At 37.7% G+C, this 25,645-nt stretch overlaps 3 protein-coding genes across 3 annotated transcripts in view; 2 read left to right on the top strand and 1 right to left on the bottom strand.

The window, feature by feature from the left end:
* The window catches only part of LOC116768452 (dynein axonemal heavy chain 2), a 36,438-nt gene that overhangs the window by 3,981 nt on the left and 6,812 nt on the right, over window positions 1-25,645 (top strand). The window contains exons 12-65 of the mRNA XM_061524070.1: window positions 2,899-2,997; window positions 3,075-3,314; window positions 3,516-3,630; window positions 3,950-4,201; window positions 4,272-4,468; window positions 4,534-4,695; window positions 4,775-4,892; window positions 4,964-5,118; window positions 5,206-5,381; window positions 5,601-5,768; window positions 5,845-6,012; window positions 6,169-6,394; window positions 6,636-6,755; window positions 6,828-6,961; window positions 7,078-7,348; window positions 8,915-9,058; window positions 9,182-9,280; window positions 9,422-9,641; window positions 10,187-10,349; window positions 10,436-10,614; window positions 10,807-10,999; window positions 11,219-11,360; window positions 11,461-11,598; window positions 12,196-12,414; window positions 12,596-12,839; window positions 13,100-13,236; window positions 13,629-13,784; window positions 14,243-14,445; window positions 14,779-14,964; window positions 15,224-15,388; window positions 15,594-15,706; window positions 15,953-16,098; window positions 16,552-16,735; window positions 16,847-16,965; window positions 17,030-17,136; window positions 17,333-17,494; window positions 17,738-17,886; window positions 18,150-18,265; window positions 18,411-18,563; window positions 18,693-18,832; window positions 19,258-19,399; window positions 19,671-19,852; window positions 20,435-20,558; window positions 21,014-21,217; window positions 21,571-21,675; window positions 21,984-22,210; window positions 22,356-22,585; window positions 22,793-22,947; window positions 23,160-23,259; window positions 23,668-23,792; window positions 24,263-24,485; window positions 24,751-24,926; window positions 25,009-25,179; window positions 25,297-25,496. Coding sequence (XP_061380054.1) covers window positions 2,899-2,997; window positions 3,075-3,314; window positions 3,516-3,630; window positions 3,950-4,201; window positions 4,272-4,468; window positions 4,534-4,695; window positions 4,775-4,892; window positions 4,964-5,118; window positions 5,206-5,381; window positions 5,601-5,768; window positions 5,845-6,012; window positions 6,169-6,394; window positions 6,636-6,755; window positions 6,828-6,961; window positions 7,078-7,348; window positions 8,915-9,058; window positions 9,182-9,280; window positions 9,422-9,641; window positions 10,187-10,349; window positions 10,436-10,614; window positions 10,807-10,999; window positions 11,219-11,360; window positions 11,461-11,598; window positions 12,196-12,414; window positions 12,596-12,839; window positions 13,100-13,236; window positions 13,629-13,784; window positions 14,243-14,445; window positions 14,779-14,964; window positions 15,224-15,388; window positions 15,594-15,706; window positions 15,953-16,098; window positions 16,552-16,735; window positions 16,847-16,965; window positions 17,030-17,136; window positions 17,333-17,494; window positions 17,738-17,886; window positions 18,150-18,265; window positions 18,411-18,563; window positions 18,693-18,832; window positions 19,258-19,399; window positions 19,671-19,852; window positions 20,435-20,558; window positions 21,014-21,217; window positions 21,571-21,675; window positions 21,984-22,210; window positions 22,356-22,585; window positions 22,793-22,947; window positions 23,160-23,259; window positions 23,668-23,792; window positions 24,263-24,485; window positions 24,751-24,926; window positions 25,009-25,179; window positions 25,297-25,496 — 8,942 coding nt within the window. The remainder of the gene's footprint in view (window positions 1-2,898; window positions 2,998-3,074; window positions 3,315-3,515; window positions 3,631-3,949; window positions 4,202-4,271; window positions 4,469-4,533; window positions 4,696-4,774; window positions 4,893-4,963; window positions 5,119-5,205; window positions 5,382-5,600; window positions 5,769-5,844; window positions 6,013-6,168; window positions 6,395-6,635; window positions 6,756-6,827; window positions 6,962-7,077; window positions 7,349-8,914; window positions 9,059-9,181; window positions 9,281-9,421; window positions 9,642-10,186; window positions 10,350-10,435; window positions 10,615-10,806; window positions 11,000-11,218; window positions 11,361-11,460; window positions 11,599-12,195; window positions 12,415-12,595; window positions 12,840-13,099; window positions 13,237-13,628; window positions 13,785-14,242; window positions 14,446-14,778; window positions 14,965-15,223; window positions 15,389-15,593; window positions 15,707-15,952; window positions 16,099-16,551; window positions 16,736-16,846; window positions 16,966-17,029; window positions 17,137-17,332; window positions 17,495-17,737; window positions 17,887-18,149; window positions 18,266-18,410; window positions 18,564-18,692; window positions 18,833-19,257; window positions 19,400-19,670; window positions 19,853-20,434; window positions 20,559-21,013; window positions 21,218-21,570; window positions 21,676-21,983; window positions 22,211-22,355; window positions 22,586-22,792; window positions 22,948-23,159; window positions 23,260-23,667; window positions 23,793-24,262; window positions 24,486-24,750; window positions 24,927-25,008; window positions 25,180-25,296; window positions 25,497-25,645) is intronic.
* Window positions 33-2,305, bottom strand: LOC116768391 (DNA-dependent metalloprotease dvc-1). Its single transcript, XM_032659100.2, has 3 exons — window positions 2,067-2,305; window positions 1,668-1,899; window positions 33-1,535 (listed from the first exon to the last, which is right to left on the bottom strand). The coding sequence occupies exons 1-3, from the start codon at window positions 2,234-2,236 to the stop codon at window positions 207-209; spliced, it is 1,731 nt and encodes a 576-aa protein (XP_032514991.2). The 5' UTR covers window positions 2,237-2,305; the 3' UTR covers window positions 33-206.
* LOC116768393 (uncharacterized) lies at window positions 7,520-8,810 on the top strand. Its single transcript, XM_032659102.2, has 3 exons — window positions 7,520-7,701; window positions 7,818-8,075; window positions 8,479-8,810. Exons 1-3 carry the CDS (start codon window positions 7,651-7,653, stop codon window positions 8,641-8,643), a joined length of 474 nt encoding a protein of 157 aa, XP_032514993.2. The 5' UTR covers window positions 7,520-7,650; the 3' UTR covers window positions 8,644-8,810.

The following is a 25,645-nucleotide window of genomic DNA, read 5'->3' as shown; positions in this document are numbered from 1 at the left end:
CGAAGAAAATATTAATAAATAAAACGACAAAATTGCGTTTTGGTAGAAAAATAATTTATTAAATATGTATATCTATAGGAATGTAAGTAAAAAATCGAATAACATAACAAATTAGATAATAACGAACATGATAGAAACAATGTCATTGAAAATGCTATCACAACATGGAGATCAGCATCATAATATAGGATAATAATGGTGATGGATCAACTCAAACATGAATCTAAATGGGAATTCATATTGGCTTGCTCAATCATTTGGAGACAGCAGGGACAAGGGCATTTGGTGCCGGTGGAGTTGAAGGTCAGAGATTCATCCAGATCATCTTCAATTTCAATGGTTTCTATCAAACTGGTGTCACCCTCGGCGGGCGCTGTTGTCGGATCACTCAAGAAAGCTAAACATTCATCCAGATGTTCATCCATAGTGTTGTTTATGTTTTTTTCGCAGCACGGACATTTCTGTTCATTAAGTGATTTGCTCGTTCCAGCTTCGACTTTTATGTCCCAGCTAGTCCCGGGTTCCATTTTAATTTGTACACCCGTTTCATTTTTTATCTTTGACTTTTTATTTATTTGTCTACAAGTTTCTTTGACGTCATTTGTTTTACTGACTTCTATTTTTGACTTTTCGACATCTTTATTGCTTATCTCACTAAATATCACAGGCTGAATGCTATCTTTGGATATCTTTTCTATTATATCTTTATTAAGGCACTCGTCTAAATGTTGGTTAACTTGATTACTGGCAATTTTTTGACTGCAAACAGGACAATCAACTAAGTCATTTTCAACTGCCACCACAGACAATCTCTTGTTTGCATTAACTTCTTTTATATCAAAGTCTTGTCCATAGATATCCTTTAAGACATTTTTGGCGCTCTTTTTGAAGTAATCATCAATTTTCTTGATTTTCATGGGCGGAGAATATTGATTGGAACTATCACTTTTATGCTTATTACCAGATACAGAATTCTCATTCTTTCTACCTACCATACCTTTAACTTCTTTTCTATCGGGTGCCATGGTGGGTATCTCTTTATTTGCCCAAATACTTCTAACAGTTTCGGCAATATCCAGGAGTGTTGTGGTCTTCCCGCTCAATGTGTGCCCTGTTCCGCTGAAGAGTTCAATTTGTTTGTTTGGCTTTGGATTAAACACCACATTGTTCTTTTTAGTAACAACAACTGTCCCGCTGCCATTACTCTTGGTTACTGAATTATTTTTTATCATATTATTATCTTTCAATATTGGTTTGGTCAATTTTTCAGCTGGGACACCCTTTATTTTATCTTTATTGTTGATGTATTTTGTGATATCTCCTTTATTAACTTTAGGGACTGCTTTTTTCCTACCTTGATTTTCCGGTTCTTTTATCTTAATGAAGGTACCTCCGCATTTTCTCAAATGATCGTTCCACCAGTAATCTGAAGGTCCTGGAGCTCTGTTGTTAGTTCTACGGACAATACCAAAGTGTGGTTTCCTTGATTGACATGGACCATCACATCTCCACCAGTGCGTTTGGTAAAGTTTCACCTACAAATAAGATTTACAAACCCATACAGTATGTTTAAAATATTTAATAAGAATTATGTAAAGATTTTTTTTATTTAATTGTATAAAAAGGTAAATATAAAATGAGTCCAAATAACTTTAAAAAAAATTTACCTCATCATGAAAATCATGATAGATACTGATGTTGAGGCCGGCTGCACTGTTGATTCTATACATGTGTGACTTAAAATTGGGTCCGTGACCATCTCTGTCCTGATCCTGACATGTGACGAACAGGTATGCATGAATCATTTCATGCAGAAGTGTCTCAATTAGATCCTTGCGAGGCCTCAACTTCAGCAGGGGTTCACTGAGAGCTATATCACAGAGTCCTCCCCTATCATACCTGAAGAGTGATATACCTAATAAAATTTAGATAAGCATTTGAAACATTCTGTAATACCTACTCATAAAATATAAGCATTTTCGTTTCATTGCAAATAGATAATGCTAGCCATATGGTATTTGTGCACTTATATATTTTGTCAAACGGTTTGGCCTAATAATACGTACGAACATATCCCAGCACAAGAATACATTCTTTTACTCCATCGCACCACAGCTCTGCTTGCAAGTTTCGTATAAAAGAATATTTTGTCGAATTGTATAAACAGCATATGAACATTGGGTGTCGGGTCTATGAGCTCCAATTCCGGGTCTGCTAAGTTCATTATTTCTTTCATTTCTTTTCATTTCATTAGTTTAATCTTTTCAGAAGTCAAAACAAGTTAGCGCAGGATTTCAAATTGACGTTTACGTGATAGACAAATGTCAAAATTTTTAAATTATTTTTAACAGCTGTCTCTAGTGACTGACTTTAAATAATTTTTGTACAATGAATAATTACTAGCTTAAATATTTCGTATTATTAGATATCTCTACTTTAAAGCATGCTGTATGATATATATATTTTTTAAGCAAACAACATGTATTCGCGCAGGTGACTTGAGTAACGTATGCAGGCCGTGAAATTAATTTCAAATTTATATTTATTTATACAAAAGACCATCCATAAGTCACTGTCCATTTAAAAGAAATTCATACCAAAGTTTATGAATATTAGAGAACAGCTTCTTTTTAGCTTGAAAATTGAGTTCATTTCGCTACCTGCTTATAAAATATATGTATTAAATCTTTAAAAATGAAATTCAGACTTATAATACTCACCTGCAAAGTTCACTTCCACATGTATAAGTATACCTATCTTTAAGCAAAAGTTTATTTTTGGCGAAGGCTTTTATATGAGGTTTTCGTAAGCTCTTTGGGCGAAATTATAATAAAAGAAAATGCAAATCACTGTTGAAGCAAAATGAAGTTTGTACTAATACTGTATTTAACTTGGTAGGCATGCGAGAAAAAAGTTCAACCTGGTATCACTAAACTAACATGGACATCCACAATGTCTGATGCTTATATAGCTGATTGTGTAACTCAAATCGGCGAAGTATGTAATTTATAAAACTGTTCTAATACTTTAAGGATTGATGAGTTGAATTTTTTTGTAACTTCATTTTTTTCCAGCTACAAGACTTCCTCACCACTTATAAAAACTGCAATATAAATTTAGTAAAAATAATGGAAAAGATCTGCGACACACCCCTTATTGAATTTGATATCTACAATGTATTTGAGATAAGTTTTTTGCGCAAAACAATAAGAAATATGCAAGAAGTAGCTGCTGCTCGCATATTGGATATGTATAAAGAAATTATAACTTACGTGATTATAGTTTATGAAGGATTCGAAGCATACATAACACAGGTGACGAAATACTATTAAAAAAACTACTAAATCTCTGTATTTTACAATTTGTTTATTGTTTGTATTTCTTTTCTGTGTCTCTATTGAACAAAGAAAAGAGTTTTATTAGACTAACCAATTGAGAAGTATAGAAGTATATGTTTTGATGAAAGACTTGATTATTAAATAAAACTATTTAAATTATATTTTCCTCGTTTGTAGATGGCCGGGCATTGGGTTAAATACGTTAAGAGATGGGATAGATTATTGGAGGATGCCCTCCGTTTAGCGATAAAGGCCACTATGCAAAATATGTACAAGGCAGTTCACGGAGATGGTAATGTCACTTTTGTAACCGGATATTGCCATAGCTTGGTAGAACCAACTTTATTCTTACTTGATGTGTGATGTTTAAGGTTGCTAGCTAATTTCTACCTTAATTGGGCATGACATTCAAAGATATTACATTTTTACGATCCTTTTTTGTTTAAATTATTTATTAATAAAAGCATTTTAATTAAAGTCAACCTAAAGCTTTACCAAAGATCACCTCGAATAAAACACACAAACGAGACACATAAGAGTTATATAAGTACATAAACCAGCATTATTTTTTGTATAGAAACAGGATATGAAGAAATAATATTGTTTGACAGGTACAATGGCACCTTCACCTTTGATTAAAATGAACCTGTATCTGTCTAGTATCAATACGATAGTGTATATACCCAGTCGCGACGAACTCATTGACACGTTTACAACCGTCCTTGAGGAAATTATCCATCTCATTGGAACAGTTCCAAGATTGTATGAAAAGTTTGGTCTGCCGGCTGGTGGTCTCAAGAAGTTTAAAGAAGTTATACTGACAGACGCAGACAGCAACAAACTACAGTCACTGATAGACGCTGGTATTTTTTTTTATTTCATAAACCCTCAATTTTTATTTGACTTCATTATTAGAATATGAATTGGTTTTAGAAATCGAGTACAATATTTCTTTAATAAACGATCACATACGCATGTGGGATCCTTACTCTCATATATGGAAAATAAACAAAGACGAATTCATGATTAAATATCGTAACGAAAAGCACACGGCGGCTGAGTTCGACGCCTTGATCATTAACTACAGTGACCTGGCCAACGCCGTTCAAATACAGGAAACTACCAACCAGGTCTGTTATTAATACACAATACAAAAAAAGTGATTTTTTTTCAACTGTGTACGTTCTCTTTTTAGATACATTTCGTAACACTTAACTCTAGTGAACTTAAAAAATCAATCATTGCTCACTGTCTTGTTTGGCAAACTAAATTGGGAGAATTGCTCAGGAAAATAACGGAAACAGATATTGACGTCGTTTATAATTACACCGAGCAAAGCAGCACTGAAGCCATGACTGTGAGCTGTCGTTATATTATTTTCAATTAATTTTGTTTTGGTTTTTCAAATTATCGTCGATGTCCTGCTCATTATCCAGATGCCGACGGATTTGAAAGAGTTGGCTTCGGCCATGGCTACGTATGAACGTTTGGTGTCAGAGATTCCGACGATTGAGAAAACTTTTCCACCGATAACCGAGAAAATGACGACTTTAGGTCGGGAGAAATAATTTTTGAAAGAAATTTGTCTTATTTTAAATAATGGTGCTCATTTAGTTTTGTTTTAGCTAAATTTGAGGTTGAACTCAGTTCAGATATGACCGCTCGACATGATAATATTCCCGTGATGTGGTCTGAATATTTGACACTTTTGGAAGAGGCCAAAAAAGCATTGGAGTTAAATAAGGATAAGTTTAAAACTGAACTACTTGTACAAGCTGAGGTTAGCAATCTATCCAAACAATATATTGTAATTTTGCTTTCCAAGTGAATTTTACCGTCCTACTTTGTATGTCTTTCGCTAATTAAGGAATTCAAAGAGGCGGCTAAAGATTTTTGCGAAGATTTTTACAAAACTGCTCCCTGCAGTTCCGATATAACTGGCAAAGATGCACTGTCCCAACTCAAGGCTTATAGAGACCACCTCAATGCACTCAGAGCTCAGGAACAACAGATCAGAGATGGACTTGCAGTTTTTAATTTGACGTAATTCACATGCATAAACGTTCACTAGCGACTATACAGCATTCATTACAATTAGTTAGAGAATCATCTTGTAATTGTACTTGTCATTAGTGTGTTTACTTAATTATCCTACAAACAAGAGTTATATTTGGAACATATATTTCTGTTGGATGTGATGAACAGTTTTCAATTTATTCCGTTTATTGAAGTAATAACAAATTTTGAAATCCGTGATTATAGGACGCCGGTCAATCTCGACTTACAAAAGATGGAAAAGGAATTGGAAAAATTGGAGGAAGTTTGGGGACTGGTGTTCCAATGGGAAGAGTCTTGGGAGAAATATAAAACACAGACATTTTGGGAAATGGAGACAGACGAAATGGAAGACAACGTCATGTTCCTCTTCAGGTTAAGTCGAGAGCAAAATTTTGTTAACTCCTCAATATTATTGCAAGCATTGTAATATATATCTAATATTTTATAGAAACTTTAATCGCCTCTCACGCCAGCTGAAAGACAAGGGTTGGGATATCATTGATACCACTAGGGTCAAGGTTGATGCATTTCGACGCACGTTGCCATTGATTAATGATCTCAAAAACCCTTGTATGAGGGAGAGACATTGGGATAGAATAAAAACTCTCATGGGAGTGTAAGTTACACATTACAAGTTACTTACAGTACTCATAGTAATTAATGATTTTATTTTGTTCCCTTTATTTTAACAATGTAAAATTTATATAGATAAAATAAAACAAAATTTTCCTTGTTAAGTTCGTTTCTATTGATATACCTAAAAAAATTATAGAGAATTTGATCAAAACTCTGAAGATTTCAAACTCGAATTGATAATGAGACTCAATTTCCAAGCGTACGCTGAAGATATCGCAGAAATATCTAACGCTGCGACGATGGAATTGAATATTGAGAATGGTCTTAAAACTATTCGCGAGATTTGGAAAGCTACCACCTACGAAATGCAACATCATAGGGGTGAAATGTATAGAATAAAAAATGTAGAAGATGTTATGCAGGTATATACCTAAATGATAGTCAAGCATTAGGTGGAGAGAGGAGCTTGGACGGTGGAAGTGAGCGTTTAACGCGCGTTAGATAGGGGCCCCTTAAACCTACACCTGGGTCGCAAGTCCCAGGCAATGTTGAAGTTCCTCTCTCTGCGACGGGACGGACCCGCCACCCACAGGGTGAATTCATGGAATGCTAAGAGGTTTCATCTCGATGAAATACTATATATATTTTTCTTTGTCAAATTAGTTTTTGGAAGACCATCAAGTTCAGTTATCTTCTATGAAATCAACAAAGTATGTGGAACCTTTTATAAAAGAAGTTGATTATTGGGAGAAATCTTTGGGATATCTGGCGGAATGTATAGAGGTATAATTATAAGATATAGGCGAAGCATTACAAAATAATTAGTGTTTTTTGATTTTTTTATTGGTCTCTTAGATTGCTTTACAAGTTCAGCGTCGTTATTTATATCTCGAGAGTATATTTAGTGGAGAAGACATTAGAAAACAACTACCGAATGAGGTTCTTATATTTGATGCGCTAACAGCTGACTGGACAGAAATAACTAGCAAGTTTGTATATTTTTATTAAAATACATCTCTTGTCCCATATTGTTTGTAATATATACATATGTATATATTTTAATTGCAAAATGGTTAAAATGTTCATAAAATATTTTTGTTAATAGCATGTACGCCGGAAAAAATGCTATTGAAGCATGTCTCTACAAGCCGGCACCATATTTGTTTAATAAGCTCAATCTTATGGTTGATAATCTAGATGGTATTCTAAGAGCTCTTGAAAAGTATCTCGAAACCAAGAGACAGCTTTTCCCAAGATTTTATTTTATTTCAAATGATGATCTGCTCGAGATATTAGGAAATTCAAAAAAGCCACAATTAATTCAAGTCCATTTGAAGAAGCTTTTTGATAATGTCAATAAAATTAGAATTGACAAGGTAAGCGCCCTTATGATTTTTGTTTTTTAGAATTTAAGTAATTAATCGGTATAATCTGCATTAAAACTGAATAAATAGTAAAGCATTAAAACGACAAGTTCTAATAAATTATGAATGTTGTATAATTATTATGGCAACAATAATAGTGTCGTCTTTGTCAAATTTGAAATTTCTTAATTCTTATATTATGTCAAAAGTTTTACAAAACGCGGTGCATGAATTATGATAAACAAGAGTATAGAATACTTGTATGTCGTGAATTAAAAATTAGGTGAAAATATAAAAAAAGATCACTTTAAAAAATGTCTGAAGAGAACATAATAAATTGTCATTTCGTCCCAAAGAGCAGTTTGGTGAGTTACTTTTTATGAATGTTTAAAAAGTAAATGTGTATTCAAATAAAAATATTAATATCTTTGGAATGCCTCTTAATTGGGGATGTCTTACCAGTAAATGACTATTATTGCAGAAGAAGGTTTTAGATTTGATGGAAACTCCATTCAGAGCTAGAGATAAAAGATGTAAAAGGAACCTTGTGGACTTACAAACTTGCAAAAGTTTATATGAAACGGACTTACGAAGAAAAAACTGGAGGAATGCGTACCAAATGGCTTTGAGGCGAGCAATTTACTCACATAATTGGAACCAACTTTTGTATCTATTGAAGAAATCCCCAATATGGGAACATGCCACCGAAAAAGCTGATGAATATCCTATTTATATAAGGGTATGTTTAACAATTTTCATTTTTTTATGCTTAAGTGGGCAAACAAGCAGACAGCCTACCTGATAGTGGTGAGAAAGGGTGGGAAAAGGGAAAGGGTAACCGGCTCTCTCACTCATCAGACGAAATGCAGCCATTAAAGACAACTTTACACTGATGCCGATCTTCTGTGAGAGGGTGGTACTTCCCCGGTCTAGCCAGCCCATGTTGGGCTGTAGTAACATGACTACAGCTAGGCTCTTCCACCTCAATAATGATAATGATTGAAATGTTTTAATTGCTAATTCCACTGGATGTTATGCCTCAGCTATAAAAGCTTGCATTTATGAATAATAAAATTTTCTAAAGACAGTAAAAGTAAATTAACAGTATGAGAACCTATCTATATCATATTTTTTACCTACAGGCTCTTACAATTCTCCTCATGAATCATCCGAGTGCAAAATCCCAGTCGCTACTAAATGACTACTTGCACATGGTTTTATCCTGTCGCTCGGAACAAGATAAGAAAGCAATTTATAAGTCCTTACTCACACTTACTGAGAAAATCTATGGAAGAAATAATGATTGAAGTTATCGAGCTTTTTAAGTCATTGTGAGATTAAGTTGTACCGTGAGAGGAGAGTCCATACATAGCTTGTTTTTTTAATAAGCTATGGATCATTATAAGTTAATAATATATTTAATAAATGTAATTTTACAACTGTTTTTATTATGATAAGAAATTAATAAAAGGTTATACAACATATAATTGTTTTATTTCTAGTGCAAATACTATTTTAATTGTTTATGAGATAGACATTTTTTTTGTAAATATCTTACCTTTGGTATTTTAAAATCAGAATGCTCTTGGTCTGCCGGTGGCAAAAGCCATGATGTCCGAAGATGGTGAATGCATAGAGTGGAAATACAATCTGGTATTGGATGGTCCCGCAGAGGTCTGGCTATTGGGTTTGGAACACACCATGAGGGTTGTACTTAGAGAGGTACAATAAAATTTCACAGATAAGATTTTTACCAAATATATTCTACAGATATAACTATCAAATTTATTGCTTACTCTAAGTGTACTCATGTGGTAGTGGTTGAGAATATTTTGTTTTTATCAGCAACTGATTCTGACTCGTGCTGCTCTAAGGAAGTGTCGCTATCAGCGCGAACAGTGGATCAACGATTGGCCGGGACAACTTGGCATCACTTGCAGCAAGGTATTAAGGCATTGAAATCTAGAGCTTAGTCAATGTTTACATTAACATTCTTGCGTAACGTTTTTGGTAATTGTATCCGCTATTAAAAAATAATATTTGCGAGTCTTTATACAATTTTTTATGTTAAATCTAAATATTAAGATTCAATGGACTTCCGACTGCACAAGAACGCTCTGTCGCTGCGAAATAATGAAAGAGAAGAAACCATTAAAAAAGCTGAGGAAGAAGCAAAATCTGATCCTGACGACGCTGCAGAACATGTCCAGGAAAGAAATCTCTAAAATACTGCGCTGCAAAGTGAACGCCCTGTGTGTTATTGAAATACATTCGAGAGACACTGTGGACAGAATGTACAAGATGGGTTAGTTGGGACCGTAAATGTACAATAATGAACATATAAATGACTGAATATTATTATATCTTTTTGGTTTTATTTCATGTTTTTTGAATTTAATATGATTTCTTAAATGAAACGAATATTTTTCTGTTTACTACGCGTATTTTATTATTACGTTTCGGTTACTTTGCAGCAACCGTGATCACGGGCAGACGAGATGTATGTGACATGAAACGTCGGGATTATGTAGTTTTTAAAATAATAAAATACGCGTAGTAATCGGAAAAATATTAGTTTAATTTAAATGAATACTCGCGAAAGTCTCAGATCTCATTATGATTTCTATATTTTGATCTTATGAATGTTGTCAGGATTCCTTGTACCTACATTAGCGTTAGGATTCTCAACATATTTTTGCTGTTGTTGGATAGAAAATATCTAATAGCTTCTAGATGATCATTATGAAAATTATATCCTAAGCTCTTTAAAAGGAAGAAAGATTTTTTTATGACAGATATTAATGTAACATTAGTAATTTAAGTAAAACGACATCCCAAACTATATTTCAGGTTGCATGACTGTGAGTACATTCGAGTGGTTCTCGCAGCTCAAGTTCTACTGGGACCGCGAGCGGGAGGATTGCTACATTCGTCAAACGAACACGAACTCCATATACACTTACGAGTATATCGGTAATTCTGGTCGACTTGTCATCACCCCGCTCACAGACAGGTACTCCGTCGATAGCCGTACATTTGTAATGACGTGAAATCGTTGGTTTCAAGAGCACCCTTATCCTCAAACCTTTTCTTCCATAGATGCTATATAACGCTCACCACAGCCCTGAATCTATTCCGTGGCGGCAGTCCTCAGGGGCCTGCGGGGACGGGAAAGACTGAAACCACCAAGGACCTCGGCAGAGCGCTGGCTAGATGGGTCGTGGTCACTAATTGTTCGGATGGGCTAGACTACAAGTCCATGGCGAAGTGTTTTGCAGGTTCAACTCGATTATTGGATCGTCAGATTAAAGGGTTAAATAAATATTCCTTATGACGAACCGTCTGCATAAGGCCAATGAACTCTTCAACGATCTTTTATGGAAAAGCTTAGGAAATGCAATATTTGAATAATATGGTCGATGTAAAAATTTTTTATTCTTTACCCTATATCCAAAACACTGCACATGCAGGCATAGCTCAGTCTGGCTGCTGGGGCTGCTTCGACGAGTTCAATCGTATAAACATCGAGGTGTTGTCTGTGGTGGCCCAGCAGATCCTGGCCGTACTGCTGGCGCTCTCCTTGAACATGAAGCGGTTCGTGTTCGAAGGAGCGGACATCAAGCTGGACGGCAACTGCGGGATTTTCATAACTATGAATCCAGGGTAGATTTTGCTTTTATTGGTGTAAAGTAATTCCTCAGTCGATACCCAAGTTTGGACTCTGATCCGTTTAGCAATAAATTCACGGATTGACTTGCTTTATGTTTAATAGCTAGTTTACATCCGATGGTTTTCATTGCTCGGAGTCCTTTCACCGAAAAGAAAGCAAGCTTCCGTAATATTAAGACCTATTTGATCATACTCTTTGTATTGTATACATAGTTACGCTGGACGAACAGAGTTACCGGACAACCTCAAGTCGATGTTCCGGCCTATCGCCATGTGCGTGCCCGACTCGCTTATTATAGCTGAAAACACGTTATTCTCAGATGGCTTCACCGCTTATAAGATTAATGCTAAAAAGGTAAAAATCTCTATTGACTCCCGTCCGTGGTACAATTTGTGTGCACTAAAAATGAGTTGATTCGCTATATGTCTTGATGTTTGATGTATTTAAAATCCAGGTGTTCACTTTGTACCAACTGGCGATGCAGCAGTTATCGAAGCAAGAGCATTATGATTTCGGTTTGAGGTCCATGGTAGCACTGCTCCGGTATGCTGGAGTTAAGAGGAGGGCGTACCCCAACTTACCAGAACAAGAGGCTAGTGTGGATTGTCGGGGACTTTGAATTTCTAGCCAATAGCATTATCAAAATTAGGAAACAAACATCGTCTATCTCCTTCACAGTATTGTCTAGGCATGTTTATAATGAGCTAGCTGATACCGCTCGCTTTTTGATATATTTACGAGGTTTTTCTTTGTTCAAGCAATTACTGAACACCCGTTACTGATATCGTGTTTGTAAAAAAAATTGTATCTGATAATTTTTTATATAAATGTAATTAATAAATGTATGTAAGTGTCCACGAAAAAATTCTTAATGATTTTGTTGAAATCCACCAAGCAATTAGTGTCGTCATACACTCATGGCTGCAGACCTCTATATATTTTTGTATATGGATGTTCAAAATCATAACACACACAAAGAAACACGGTCCCTAAAGGTATTAATGTAAATAAATGGTAAATAATAATATATAATAATGTTATAATTTATATCAAGATCGAGGGTAAAGATTTATCTTTAGGATCGTGTATTCATGTTATTGAGAAGGGGAAATATTTAGGGTGTCATTAATCCCCATTGCAAATAATACTTCAGTTGTAGACGCCCTTTATAAAGTTGAACTTTTAACAGATGGTAATACTCGCTATGCGCGATATGAACGTAGCCCGTCTGACCGCCAAGGACGTGCCTCTGTTCGACGGGATCATGAGAGACATCTTCCCCGACGTGGAGATCCCCACCCTGGACTATGAGATGCTGGAAACGGCCATCTCCGCTGAGATGAGGGCGTTGACCTTACAGCCGGTCCGGGCCGCTCTGCACAAAGTTATACAGACTTATGAAACTAAGGTGTGGCAACCGCTGTTGACTTAGGGCTCATTATTGTTTTTTTCAGGCTTTCAAAGTTAATGTTTAGCAAAGATCAGTTTTATGTTTAATTATACTTAGGGCCAAGAGCTTTATATTGCCTATGTGAATGTAAAGGATTTTTTTTTATTCAATTATGATACCTTATTCCTGTTAATTCCAGAATTCCCGGCACTCGAGCATATTACTGGGCGATACGAACACAGCTAAGAGCGTTTCCTGGAAGATGCTGGCGGCCACCCTCAGTCGTCTGCATCGGGAGAAGGTGCCGGGCTTCGAGAACGTTCAGGTCCACCCCATGAACCCCAAGGCTTTGACCTTGGGCGAGCTGTATGGGGAGTACAACCTGGCTACAGGAGAGTGGAAGGACGGAGTGCTATCTTCCATCATGAGGACTACTTGCCAAGGTTTAAGATCTTCAGAAGTTACCTTACCTAGGAACAGAACATGGCAATTGATGATTTACAAGTGCTAGTTTGAAGACCAACAAAATCAATGTCATACAAAAAAAAATATTATCAGTTGTATGGACTATATTAAATTACATACATATCTATATTTCAGTTAATTTTTAGATTAGTAGTTATCAATAGTACTCACTATTAACAAGTCTAAATCATTCGTGCTAGTAATTATTAAAGTAAAGTGTAGTGTCCTTATCTTGCAGACGAGTCTCCGGACCAAAAGTGGATCATCTTCGATGGTCCGGTGGACGCGATCTGGATCGAGAACCTCAACTCTGTGATGGATGATAATAAGCTGTTGACCCTCGTCAATAGCGAGCGGATCTCCATGCCATCGCAGGTGAGGAGGTGGACAGGACAGTTTGGTCTTAGTGGCTTACATATTATATATTGTACTAGCTTCATGTACGATCCGCGTTCAAGGCTTAGAAAACAAAGGTGTTTTGTTGGGAAAAATTCCTTTTTGGTACATTTTAATTTTTACGGGCAGATTCTATTTCTTGTAGATATGTTAAACGCAAGACAGAATGTAATAAATAGTATGCAGTTTCCTCAGTAGTTAACTTTTGGCAAAAAAATTGAACTCTCGCTTTAGAAAGAAAAATAAATTATCACCAATATTATATACATTTGTGATAGCACACAGAACACCAAAGGTCACTTCGTCGTCCTGATCAATGTCATAATCTACCTCCTTCTGGGTCCAGCACCGAGTAATTAATCTGTTTCCAGGTGTCCTTGCTGATTGAGACCCTGGACCTGGCGGTAGCGTCCCCGGCCACGGTATCTCGGAATGGTATCGTTTACAACGACTACAAGGACTGGGGCTGGTGGCCGTTCGTCAACTCCTGGCTGGAGTCCGTGTCTGATATAGAATATAGAGAGAACGTATGTTGTACACCTAGAAGATGTCTCAGATACCTAAATGGTAGAATACAATTAGTGCTTCTAATACATATTATTCATCGTATTAGCGGAAGCTGTCCATTTGGGCTGGACCAAACTTTGTTATGAATAAAAATTTGGCTGAATATAACGAACAAAAAGACGTTTATGCTCTCTTACTCTTTTCGTCACTAGGGAAGACATTTCTTTCAGATTGTTGTTTTTATAGAATCTGATAATAAACTCTATAAGACACAATCTATTGAACTATTATGTTAGTCTTGGTCCAGACTCCAGCGCATTAAGAAGGCTTTCGCGGCTCCTTTAAGGATTGCATAAACACCGATAATTTGTATTTGCTTTTATATCACTAACGATATACATTTTTTTGCAGCGGCGGCCCACCCTGGTGTAACAAAACAAATGTTTTTTTGGTTTTCATATTTTTAATTTTCTCGCAGCTACGTCACCACTTCCAGAACATTTTGACCCCAGTGCTGGAGTTGAAGCGGCTGCACCTGGTGGAGGGACAGAGTGTTCGTAGCCAGGAGTTGACAGGTGTGAGGTCTCTGTGCCGCCTGCTGGACCCTCTGCCAGCGCCCGCTCCTCCCCTTCCCGACCAGGATGACAACGAGACCTTTTCCAAGATGAGGTTCTTGTTTGCGTGAGTGTTCCATCGTTAGGTATTGAAGTGTTGGGTGGCTCACAATAGAAAGAATGGTGAGATTAACACTTTAGTGGGTAAAGTTGCTTCGTTTTTTATTTTGCGTTATCTTCCGGATTGCATTTGAATGATTTCGTCTCATAGTATCATCTCTGTATTAAAGTTTGAAATAAAATTCTTGAACCGATATTTTTTAGAAATTAAGTTTCTTGGGAAAAATAAAATTCTCTTGATTCATTACATTTCTGGGAGTTAAAAGGAGACTGCGCAAAACTACAAAGCATTGTGTATTTCAGCTTTTTTTTGACATTTGAATAAATTTTCTACTTTCAGCATGATTTGGTCCGTATGCGCTACTCTAGAGGAAGAATCTCGTCGGAAGTTGGACAACTGGATCCGGGAGCATGAGGGCGTGTTCCCACTCAAGGACACCGTTTACGATTACTTCGTCGACGAAAGACTGAGACAGTTCAAGTCTTGGGAGGAAAAGTTACCGGATAATTGGAAATACAATCCAGCGTATGTTTAAGTTGTCTTCATACTAATATTTCGATTAAGTTAAACGGATTTTTTAAGTTTATACAAGGTGTTGTTTGTAATATAAGAAGGAGACCTTGCAAATGATGTGTACCGTATTGTTATGTAGTAGGTACCGCTTGGTCAACTTCAGATATACAATAATTCTTAAGAATTAAGACCGAAACTCGTGGCACTGTTAAAGAGATAACACCAATATAGAGGTATATAACGCTAAAGTTGGCATCAATCTCTTCCCCAGGTTGGGCTTCCACACGATCTTGGTGCCGACCGTGGAACTGGTTCGTGTGCAGAACGTTGCTCTGGAGACGTTGAAAGCTGGACATGGCGTGCTGGTCGGCGGACCGAGTGGGACCGGGAAGACCTTTCTGGTGCAAGGAACACTGGCTGGACTCGATCCCATCAAGTATAACATCTTCTGCGTTACCTCGAACTACACATGTCGTGTAATAAAAATGTTAACAAGAGGATATTTTGTAAAGTTGGAATGTCATATCTTGTCTTCCTTTAAAATGTGTGCGACATTTGTGCGACTCTCCTTTCGTTATTGTTGCGGCATGTAATTAATTCTTTAGTAACACATATACACGGATATTATAATTGTTTTCCAGATATAGCACGCAGGTAATAAACATGTCGGCTCAAACGACAGCAGCTAACGTGCAAGATATCATAGAGGCCAGGCTCGAGAAAAGAACTAAGGGCAACTATGTACCAGCTGGAGGTGACTGTCGACAACGATATATGACAATACCACTTTTGTTACAAAAAATTTAAGGAAAAACCGATTTTGTCTATTTTATACTTTTGTGGGCCTAGGAACGTGGACCTAGTGACTAATTGATGATTTGAACTTAACAAGTGTTACGTTAACTTAGTTTCTACTTCATTATCACTATTATCATGATCATTAATTAGTCACAAGTCATCCTCATCATCATTAACCTACTCATCCGCGACCAACTTGAAGGTAAGAAGATGATAGCTTTCATGGACGACATCAACATGCCGGTCCGCGATGACTACGGCTCGCAGCCACCGCTGGAGCTGGTGCGGCTCTGGTATGACTACGGGTACTGGTTCGACAGACAGAAGCAGTGGAGGAAAAATGTCAAGGTTTGTGATTGCATACATATGTATATGAATATCACGGAAGCGTGCGCGCGCGCGTGTGTGTGTGTGTGTGTGTGTGTGTGTGTGTGTGTGTGTGTGCGTGTGCGTGTGCGTGTGCGTGTGCGTGTGCGTGTGCGTGTGCGTGTGCGTGTGCGTGTGCGTGTGCGTGTGCGTGTGCGTGTGCGTGTGTGTGTGTGTGTGCGCTACTCTTTAGGGCGAGCAGTTCAGGAAGTTTTTGTAGCTAAGGTATTATATTAATGAAACGGAATTGTTGTGATTGCTGAGGCGTAATTGGTTTTATGGTTTCTTGACGTGGAAGGAATTGGCTGTGGTAGGACAATGATGTGGCTCTTGTGTGACAGTGATGTTTACATTTAGACAAAACATGTTTGAGATGCAGAAAAATTTGCGATTTTTTTTTTTAATAAGAATGATATTTCCTACCATGTATTCTAGGACATGGTTTTGTGCGGTGCCGCGGGTCCACCTGGCGGCGCTCGCTCTCCTCTCCCGCCGCGACTGCTGTCCTGTTTCCACTCATTCTTCCTGCCTTCTCCCACACAGCAACAACTCGTGCGCATCTTTGGAACTATGCTGTCGCAGCACTTGCAGGACTTTGATGAGGAAACTAAGACCGTTGGTAATTGGATCAGCTTTGCTTATGATGCCGACATATTTCATTATATTGTACCAAAAAATAATATTTTTTAATTCGTGGATCTGAGCGAGTGGTACTGTTTCTTTGTTTAAGGAAAAATTGTATTAATAGCGACCATAGACATGTTCAACAATATAGCTGCTAAGCTGCTGCCAACTCCCAGCAAGATGCATTATCTGTTTAACTTGAGAGACATATCCAAAATATTTCAGGTAAGCGATGTTACGGAGCCATCTTAAGGTATATTACTAAAATTGTAACGACGAGTTGTTTTAGGGTTTACTGAGAAGCAACAAAGACTACCAGAACACTAAACCACGGTTTTTAAGGCTGTGGGTCCACGAGTGCTTCAGAGTGTTCGGTGATCGTTTGACCGAAGAAAAGTTAGTAGCTTTGAGTCAAATTAGAGCTAGTGTCGGATCAGCAGGTCTATGTCAATACATTTAAATCCTAAAACGAAGTTATGAAATCCATACCCAGTATAGATGCCTGCCTTATGTTGTGTATTTTGTATATAATGTTGAGGCGCTGTTGAGTAATAATTGTGAAGTAGTAATGGTCTATCGACCTTGCATCCAGGGACCGAGATTGGTTCATGAATCACATGGGTGACATGTTGGGTAAGCACTTCGAGCTGACCTTCCACGCGCTCTGCCCCTCCAAGAGCCCGCCCATCTTCGGACACTTCCTCAATCCCTTCGAGGTGTACGACGATTTGAATGACCCCAACGCTTTAAGAAAGTATGTTGACAGCTGACACTGATAGACTCATATTAAAAGATTTTTTTCTATGAGACCAACGAATTTTATTCAACAGTTTTAATTAAGCGTGGAAATTCAAACAAAAAAACAATAAAAAATGCCATGCTTTTGTTTCCGTAACAACATTCGTTTCTGTGACTCCTATTTATCATAATCTTAACCTCTTGTTTGCTATGGAACTTTATATGTAAGGTATTTTATCTCTAGGTCTTTATGTTGCAGGTACATAGCGAACCAGATGGAGGAGTACAACAGCTGCCCGGGCGTCGTGAAGATGGACCTGGTGCTGTTCAAGGACGCCATCGAACACATCTGCCGCATCGTGCGCGTCATCTCGCAGCAGCGAGGGAACATGCTCTGCGTCGGCATCGGTCGGCTGATCTGATATTTATTATATATTTTACTTGGACAAAATTTTTTATGAAATTATAGGGTAAAAAATATGAAAAATATTGTATAAGTTTACAATGTATAAATTATTACAACTTCTGAAAATATATTTTAATTGGCATGTTTATCAGTGTAGTGTCGTTTTGTGCTGGACGCCAAATAGAATTTCTATTAGTTTCTTAATTTTATATTAAATAAGGGAATAAAATTATTATTTCCCATCGTAACTGGGTATGTTACACAGGCGGCTCCGGGCGACAAAGTTTAACCCGAGTAGCGTCCTACATCTGCGAGTGCAACTCGTTCCAAGTCGTGGTTACCAAGACCTACGGCGTCAAAGATTTCCGAGAAGATTTGAAGGTCAATAACTTTCAAATTACAACTTTTTTTAACTTAAATCCATATGAGAATGAATTTCATTAATGATTTAAAAATTAACAACTCAAGTGGCCAACACTGAAAAGAATATTATTGTTGTACATAATTTAACAAACCCAATACACAGGTGCTATACACAAGCTGCGGAGTAGACACTAAGAAGACCACATTTATTTTTTGCGACACTCAAATAGTCGAGGAAACATTCACAGAGATCGTCAACAATTTGCTCAGCAGCGGAGAGGTCACCAATCTTTACAAACCTGATGAATTTGAAGACGTTAGTTTCAAACAGTTTTCTACAAAAAAACTTGTAATCGATTGGAATAATATTGGAGAGTCTTATAGTTCTTCTATATCTGGCGAAGAATTTTTCTCAATTAACTGAGGTTTCATCATCCCCAAATAGATTAAATCGGCTCTGGAGAAGCCCATGAAGAACGCGAATATACTACAGACAGCTGAGAGCGTGTATCTGTTCTTGGTAGAGCGAGTGAGAGCCAACATGCGGATAGTGCTGTGCTTCAGTCCCATTGGAGATGAATTTAGGTAAGCCTTTATGACTTTCAAATAAAACTATCCGTTGCGGATACATAGTCCCATAGTTTCGAGTCCCTTTACAGCGACCGTGATCACAGGCGGACGCTATCAGAGTGTTTTAAAGACATTTATGTAGACACAAAATAGTAAAAAGAGCGGAGCACGCCACAAACTAAGATTCGTTTAAATTAGTACACGCGAAAATCTTAGAAATCACTTTGCCTTTATGAATCCTGATTTGTTATGCTCTTTGTCTTCCTGTTTGACATCTCGATGCTACGTAAGGTCATTTATCACGTAACATGTGTATGTACGAGCCTTGTAACTTGAAGTTTGTTTTAAAAATCTGTATAATGTGAAATCTTAAGTTTGACTTATTTCAAATCTGTAAGGACCGCTCCAGTCTGAGGACAATGAATTAATGTTTGTATCAGGAATCGCATTCGTCAGTACCCTGCACTTATCAATGCTACCACCACGAATTGGTTCCTGGAATGGCCGCGGGAGGCGCTGCTCGAGGTCGCCTATAAGTTTCTTGATGGAGTAGAGCTGTTGGCTTCTATCACTGGAACCAGGGTACTCAATATAAATTAACTGATTTCAAAAATGTTGATGCCGTTCTATCGAAATATTTTCAAAAAAAGTCATATTTCGAAATAACTAAACTATTTTCTAATCGGGTTTTCACTGTGTTTTTCTACAAAGGAATTTCCTCTGACTAGCTGTTATCGTTTTTCTTGTAGAAATTGTTTGAAAAATTCATTCAAGATCATTTTGGAGTTAGGGATTCCACCATTTTCTAAGTTTTCCCAAAGACGTTCACTGATCGCTGTGAATTATGGTCCAGGTTCGCAGGAAGGAGTCCCTGGTGGAGAGTCGAGAGGATAGCATGAGGGCGGCAGTAGCGTCGACAATGTCGCTGATACACTCGTCCGTGGGGCGCGCGTCCGTTAAGATGTGGCAGGAGATGAGGCGAACCAACTACGTGACGCCCACCAACTACCTCGAGCTGGTGGCCGGATACAAGGAGTTAGTGTCCTAGCAGAAGTTTGGCCGGCTGTTTATATCACGACAACGTCAACGACTATGAATAAATATTCTCCATTAATAGCAGAAAGGAAATGTGAAACTAATGGGAAGATCTGTTTTGATGTAATGATTCTAGCGTAAATAATGAAAAGAATTTACGACACGAGGATATTGATATAGCAAAGTGATTGTTAATTCTTTTGGCGAATTGTGGCCGCACAATTAATATTTTTTTTTTCATATCATGTTTGTGATGTATACGGGTTTTATTACTCTTTCGGCTGAGAAAAGTAACGTGTACATCTTCTTTTGTCGTGATTTCGTCAGATTCGTAGGATTTATATGTTGTGCGTTAGGAGCAAATTGGCCGAGTCCTATCGGTCACATACCTTATGCAGTCACTAACACCACGGATAACTATATGATTTTCTTAAAGAGTCTATTAGTATAGTGATGTGAATCAAATGTTTTACAACCGAAGTAAATAAACTGTTATTTTAATTACATTAAAGTGGAAATATCTTATTAAGAGTCGCTCAGTCAGTTATTTAAATATCTATGTTTCGTTTTTAATATCCACAGAATGCTCAAGAGCAAACGAATTGAGATTGCTCTGCAAGCGAACAAGCTTCGGAACGGCCTGGGGAAGGTCGAGGAGACGACTAACTTAGTGGGGCAGATGTCAGAAGAACTCGCTCTCGCTCAGGTGACCAATATAACAAAACATTATATCGACAACGTGCATAAAAAAACACTAGGAGATGCATCTTCGCATTTTTTTTCTCGCTTCGCTTAAAAAAAAGCTCTCGGTGCAAGTCGAGTGAAGCGACCTCATCGTTTCGTTTTCCGGCCGTAAAATTGAAGTTGGTGGCCCGTTCAATTTTTTTTAAATAAAAACCATTCCAGATAGAAGGGCTATCTAACATAAAAAACCTCTACTGGATCAGACATCCGGTCGCCGAGATCATTATCATGGATGAATGACCGAGTCGCCAGTATAGCGTACCGCTCGCTTCACTCGAAAAGTAACTTGGAAAACTCAATACTTCAGAGGCTTACAAGTGCGAGAACGATCGTGTCTCTGAACTTTCTCATTCCATGTTCTCTACCTGAATTATAGTACAATCAAAAATAATATCGTTTCTACGATGAACTCCACAGGTTCAAGTCGCGGAGTACACGGAGCAGTGTATAGAGTATATGGGCGTGATCAACGTGCAGCAACGCAACGCTGACGAGCAGCAACGCAGTGTGGCCGCGCGCAGCAAGAAGACCATGGAGGAGGAGGTGCAGTGCAAGAAGCTGGCCGATGCCGCCATGAGAGACCTCGCCAGCGCCATGCCAGCTCTCGAGGAAGCCGTTAAGGTGGGGATAAAGGAAGAGCTGTTACACAGACTGACCCTATTGAATAACTAAATTAAATATTTTCTTATTTTATTTTTATATAAATCCTATTGTCCTTTCTTCTTTTTGATAACTTTTAATTCTTATACAACACACTACACGGGTAACTGACAGATGGACTTCAAAATAAAATATTGCTAGCGACTAAGGTAAATTAACTAAGGTATTAATAATCGTGTTTGACGAACTCGCAGGATAGATAATTATGTGAAATTTTAAAAGGAAGAGAAAAATTATTGAGGGTTTACATATTTGGCTATTGGACAGGAATTACATAGATGCCAGTTTAAAATGATGATCATCTTTCCCCCAAGGCTTTAGACGCTTTGAACAAGAAGGACATCACTGAGGTCAAGTCTTACGCCAAGCCGCCGCAGAAGGTGGAGATGGTCTTGGAAGCTGTGCTTATATTGCTCCAGGTTACTACATACAGCATGAATAAAGCATAGGTTCAAAATATGATAAAATGCGCTTGACAATATTTGGAAGCACCTTTTCTTTACAATAAACACAATTTTAGCTTCGTAAGTGTTGTAGTTTAAGAATAGTACGCATAAAGTTTGAGTTAAAAAAAATAAATTCAACAGTAGTATCTATTTGGTAAAGTTAATTAATATCTGTATGCCGATGTGTTATCCTCAATTTAATAATATTACAATCTGATTGGGGCAAATAAGTATAGTTATATGGTTTGATTAAGTATTTTAAAGTGGCGGTCACATTTTAGAAAGAACCAACCTGGGCTGAGGCGAAGAGACAACTCGGTGATCAGTACTTCTTAGATCGGTTGCGTGATTTCGACAAAGATAACATATCTGACAAGACGTTGAAAAAGATTGGAACTTACACCGCCAAGCCAGATTTTGATCCAGAGATCGTTGGCACTGTGTCGCTAGCGGCCAAGTCGCTGTGTTTGTGGGTGCGGGCTATAGAGAAATATGGGAAAGTTTACAAGTAAGTACCTGCTAAACTTTGTCGTGTAAATAATACAATTTTTAATATATTAAAGCTTTTAAGTTAATGACCAAAAGAAAAGATCAAAGAGTTTTCAGCGTATTTCACCATAAACTTAATTTCATTTTAATTCAATCGTAAACAGAATAGTGAAACCGAAAAAGGAACGTCTAGAAGAAGCGCTGGAGTCTTTGAGGGAGAAACAAAGGATATTGGCCGAAGCCCGCGCCAGGCTGAGGGAGCTGAGTGAGATGATCGCCCGCCTGCAGAAGGAGTACGACGAGAAACTGGCGCAGAAGGAGGAGCTGGAGAGGAAGTCGCGTCTGCTACAGCTCAAGCTGGAGAGAGCTGAGGCTCTCATCACAGGCTTATCTGGTTAGCTGTTCATATTCAATAACAGATACAAATTAAATGATTTGTATTTAACCTTGAATGAGACCTTGGCAAACAACTGATGTAACTTCAGAACTGCGATTGAAATAATAATAGTTGAGATTCCCTGCGTCATATGTGACAAAGGACGGATACAAAAGTTTGTGTACCTCTTTGGTAGCAACTTCATAAATAAGATGTACATATTAGGTGAAAGGGAAAGATGGGAACAAACCGTGGAACGTCTCGACAAGGAGTTCGAGAACCTTCCAGGGGACTGTCTGATTGCGACCGGCTTTGTGGCTTACCTCGGACCCTTCATCTCCGAATACCGGGAAGACCTCATGGGTGACTGGTTCAGAGAGGTGATGAAGAATTTGTAATTAAGCTGTAACGTAGTATTTTTTTTTATAAAGTTATCAATCTGTGACTTTATGAAATGGAGAAGTGAAGTTATTATAAAGTTAGCTTTTCGAAAATGACTTTGATTAATAGAAAATCGAAACACTGCTGTGCTTTAGGATTACTTTCTTAATTCTGTTCAAAATCATGGCTAAATATTTCTTTGTACAAAAAGGTTTTCGACCAAACTCTACCAGTGACGATGGACTTGAGCATGAAGACGTTTCTTCTCGATGACGCTACGCTCAGAGATTGGAATTATATGGGACTGCCAGGTTATAAACTTACACGGTTTTTTGTGACACTTAATTTCAATGCGAATAAGACACTCGTGTTGACTAATGCTATAAATATGAATGTGACTGTCTTTTCTTATTCCTGGACGGACTAGTTTCATGGCAGATAGTTGTCAAAGCAAGTTTCAGAGTAGAGATTAAATTGAAGGTAGATTTTTAATTTTCATAAAAAATAATTATATTTTGAAGCGCGTACAAACGATGAAATAAAACTTTCAGTGCAAGTCAGTGTCTAAGTTCTGGTAATAAACGTAGTCGTATCACATTCTAGCTACATGTAGGAGAGTCTGATGTAGTTTTTATGTACTAGTCGCACATTGTTACACATCACTGTACGTAGTTCAGAAAATGTTTCTGGAACGCAATCTAGCTAACGATATCTATCAGATGATAACTTCAGCGCCGAGAATGGTATCATCGTAGTCCGAGCGACTCGCTGGCCGCTGGCGGTCGACCCTCAGGGACAGGCGCTCATTTGGATCTCACGCCTGGAGGAAAACAACCAGATACAGGTCCATAGATGATAATAGACTGAGGATCATGGAAATAGTTTTATATGACTAAATGTTCGGATGTTTTACACTTGATGACATATATTGTGCCTTAAAGTAGACGTCTGACACGTAAACAATACAAGATCCTTATGCACGTCGAGGTCTTATAACGTCGTTGATTCTGGAATTCGATTGCAATAAAATTATATTAAGAGATTTTCGTTTCACGTAGTTTCGTTTTGCTAGACTTCAGTCTTTGCAATTTAATAAAAGCCTTTAAATGAGTATAAATAAATTCGGATACTATGAGTTTATTTATTAATTCGTATCTATGTAATCCAGATGTTTCGGTTCCTTCACAGCAGCCGTGATGAAAGTGTCTGTTGCTAGCTGCGTAGTATCCGAAAAACTTAGTATTAATTTCAATGTAAATTACATTTTATTATTATTATTTCTGATGTTTCTATATATTTCTGATGTTTCTATAGATAGTGGACTTTGGTCAGCCGAACTACCTTAAGATCATGGAGAATTGTTTATCGCAAGGCAAACCTATCATCATTCAAAACGTCGGGGAAGTTCTCGATCCGTCCATCGCTCCGATATTGGACAAAGCGATTGTCAAAATCGGTTCCGATATGGTCATCAAGTTCAATGAGAAAATGGTCCCATACAATCCAGAATTCAAGATGTACCTCACCACTAAGTTAGGTGAGCGATGCTTTAACGAACTTAACTTACAAACAGAAAGTTTGAAATAGGAAATGAGAAAAAGTACACAAAAAACTTTAAGGAAACTTAAAATCAGGACCTCTGGTTAATACGTGTCTGTTGGAAAGCTTTTCATTTCAATTAGCATTTCATATCACACGTGCAGGCAAGTAAGCGGAAATATCATGTACTATATATGGATTTCTCTGCAATGAGATAATAAAGAATACTTTAACCTTGGAAATCAACGTTATCATTTCTCCAGGTAATCCTGTTTATAGTCCGGAAACCTTGACGAAGACGACGATGGTGAACTTCGCGGTGAAGGAGCAGGGTCTGACGTCACAGCTGCTGAGCATCGTGGTGAGGAAGGAGAGGCCGCAGCTCGAGCAGATGAAGGACACCCTGGTCATGACCATAGCTAACAATAAGAAAGTACTTGTAAGTACTACCAGAGTCATCTATTTACTAAAGTAATATTTTTGTTAAATATTTATTACAAATTTGCTAATGTTTTTATCAGATGGACCTGGAGAACGACCTGCTGCGCATCATGTACGAGTCGCAGGTGCCCCTGTTGGAGAACGAAGAACTGTTCCAGACGTTGCAGGTGTCGCAGAGGACATCCCTCGAGGTGAAGGAAGCTCTCATCACCTCGCAAGATACTGAAAAAGAAATCGATGCGGCGAGACAGGTGACCGATATATTATAAAATCTTACAATATTCTTTTTATTTAATTGAAAATTTTTGTATTTCAATAAAATTTATACATTATAATTTCCCCCAAAAAAAATGTTTCTGGATGTCCAGGGTTACGTACCCGTAGCAACTCGAGCTGCGGTTCTGTTCTTCGCTCTCAACGACCTAGCTCGTATCGACCCCATGTACCAGTTCTCCCTGGACGCGTACAACGATCTCTTCACCTACTCCATCGACCGAAGCCCTAAGGGCGGCGACCTCGAGGACCGGATCACTAACTTGAATGAATTCCACACCTTCGCCGTGTACAAGTCAGTTAAATGCTTTTTTAAATATTTTTTATAGATTCCACATTCCCTTCTTCTTCTCTTATATGTAATGTCAAATTCTACCATAGATTTTTTCCATAATACGTTATTGACACATAAACATTAACTTATTAGTTACTAGGATCAGAATC

This window comes from Danaus plexippus, chromosome 4, assembly GCF_018135715.1.
Source record: "Danaus plexippus chromosome 4, MEX_DaPlex, whole genome shotgun sequence".
NCBI lineage: Eukaryota > Metazoa > Arthropoda > Insecta > Lepidoptera > Nymphalidae > Danaus > Danaus plexippus.
This window is presented reverse-complemented; position numbering and strand designations above follow the sequence as displayed.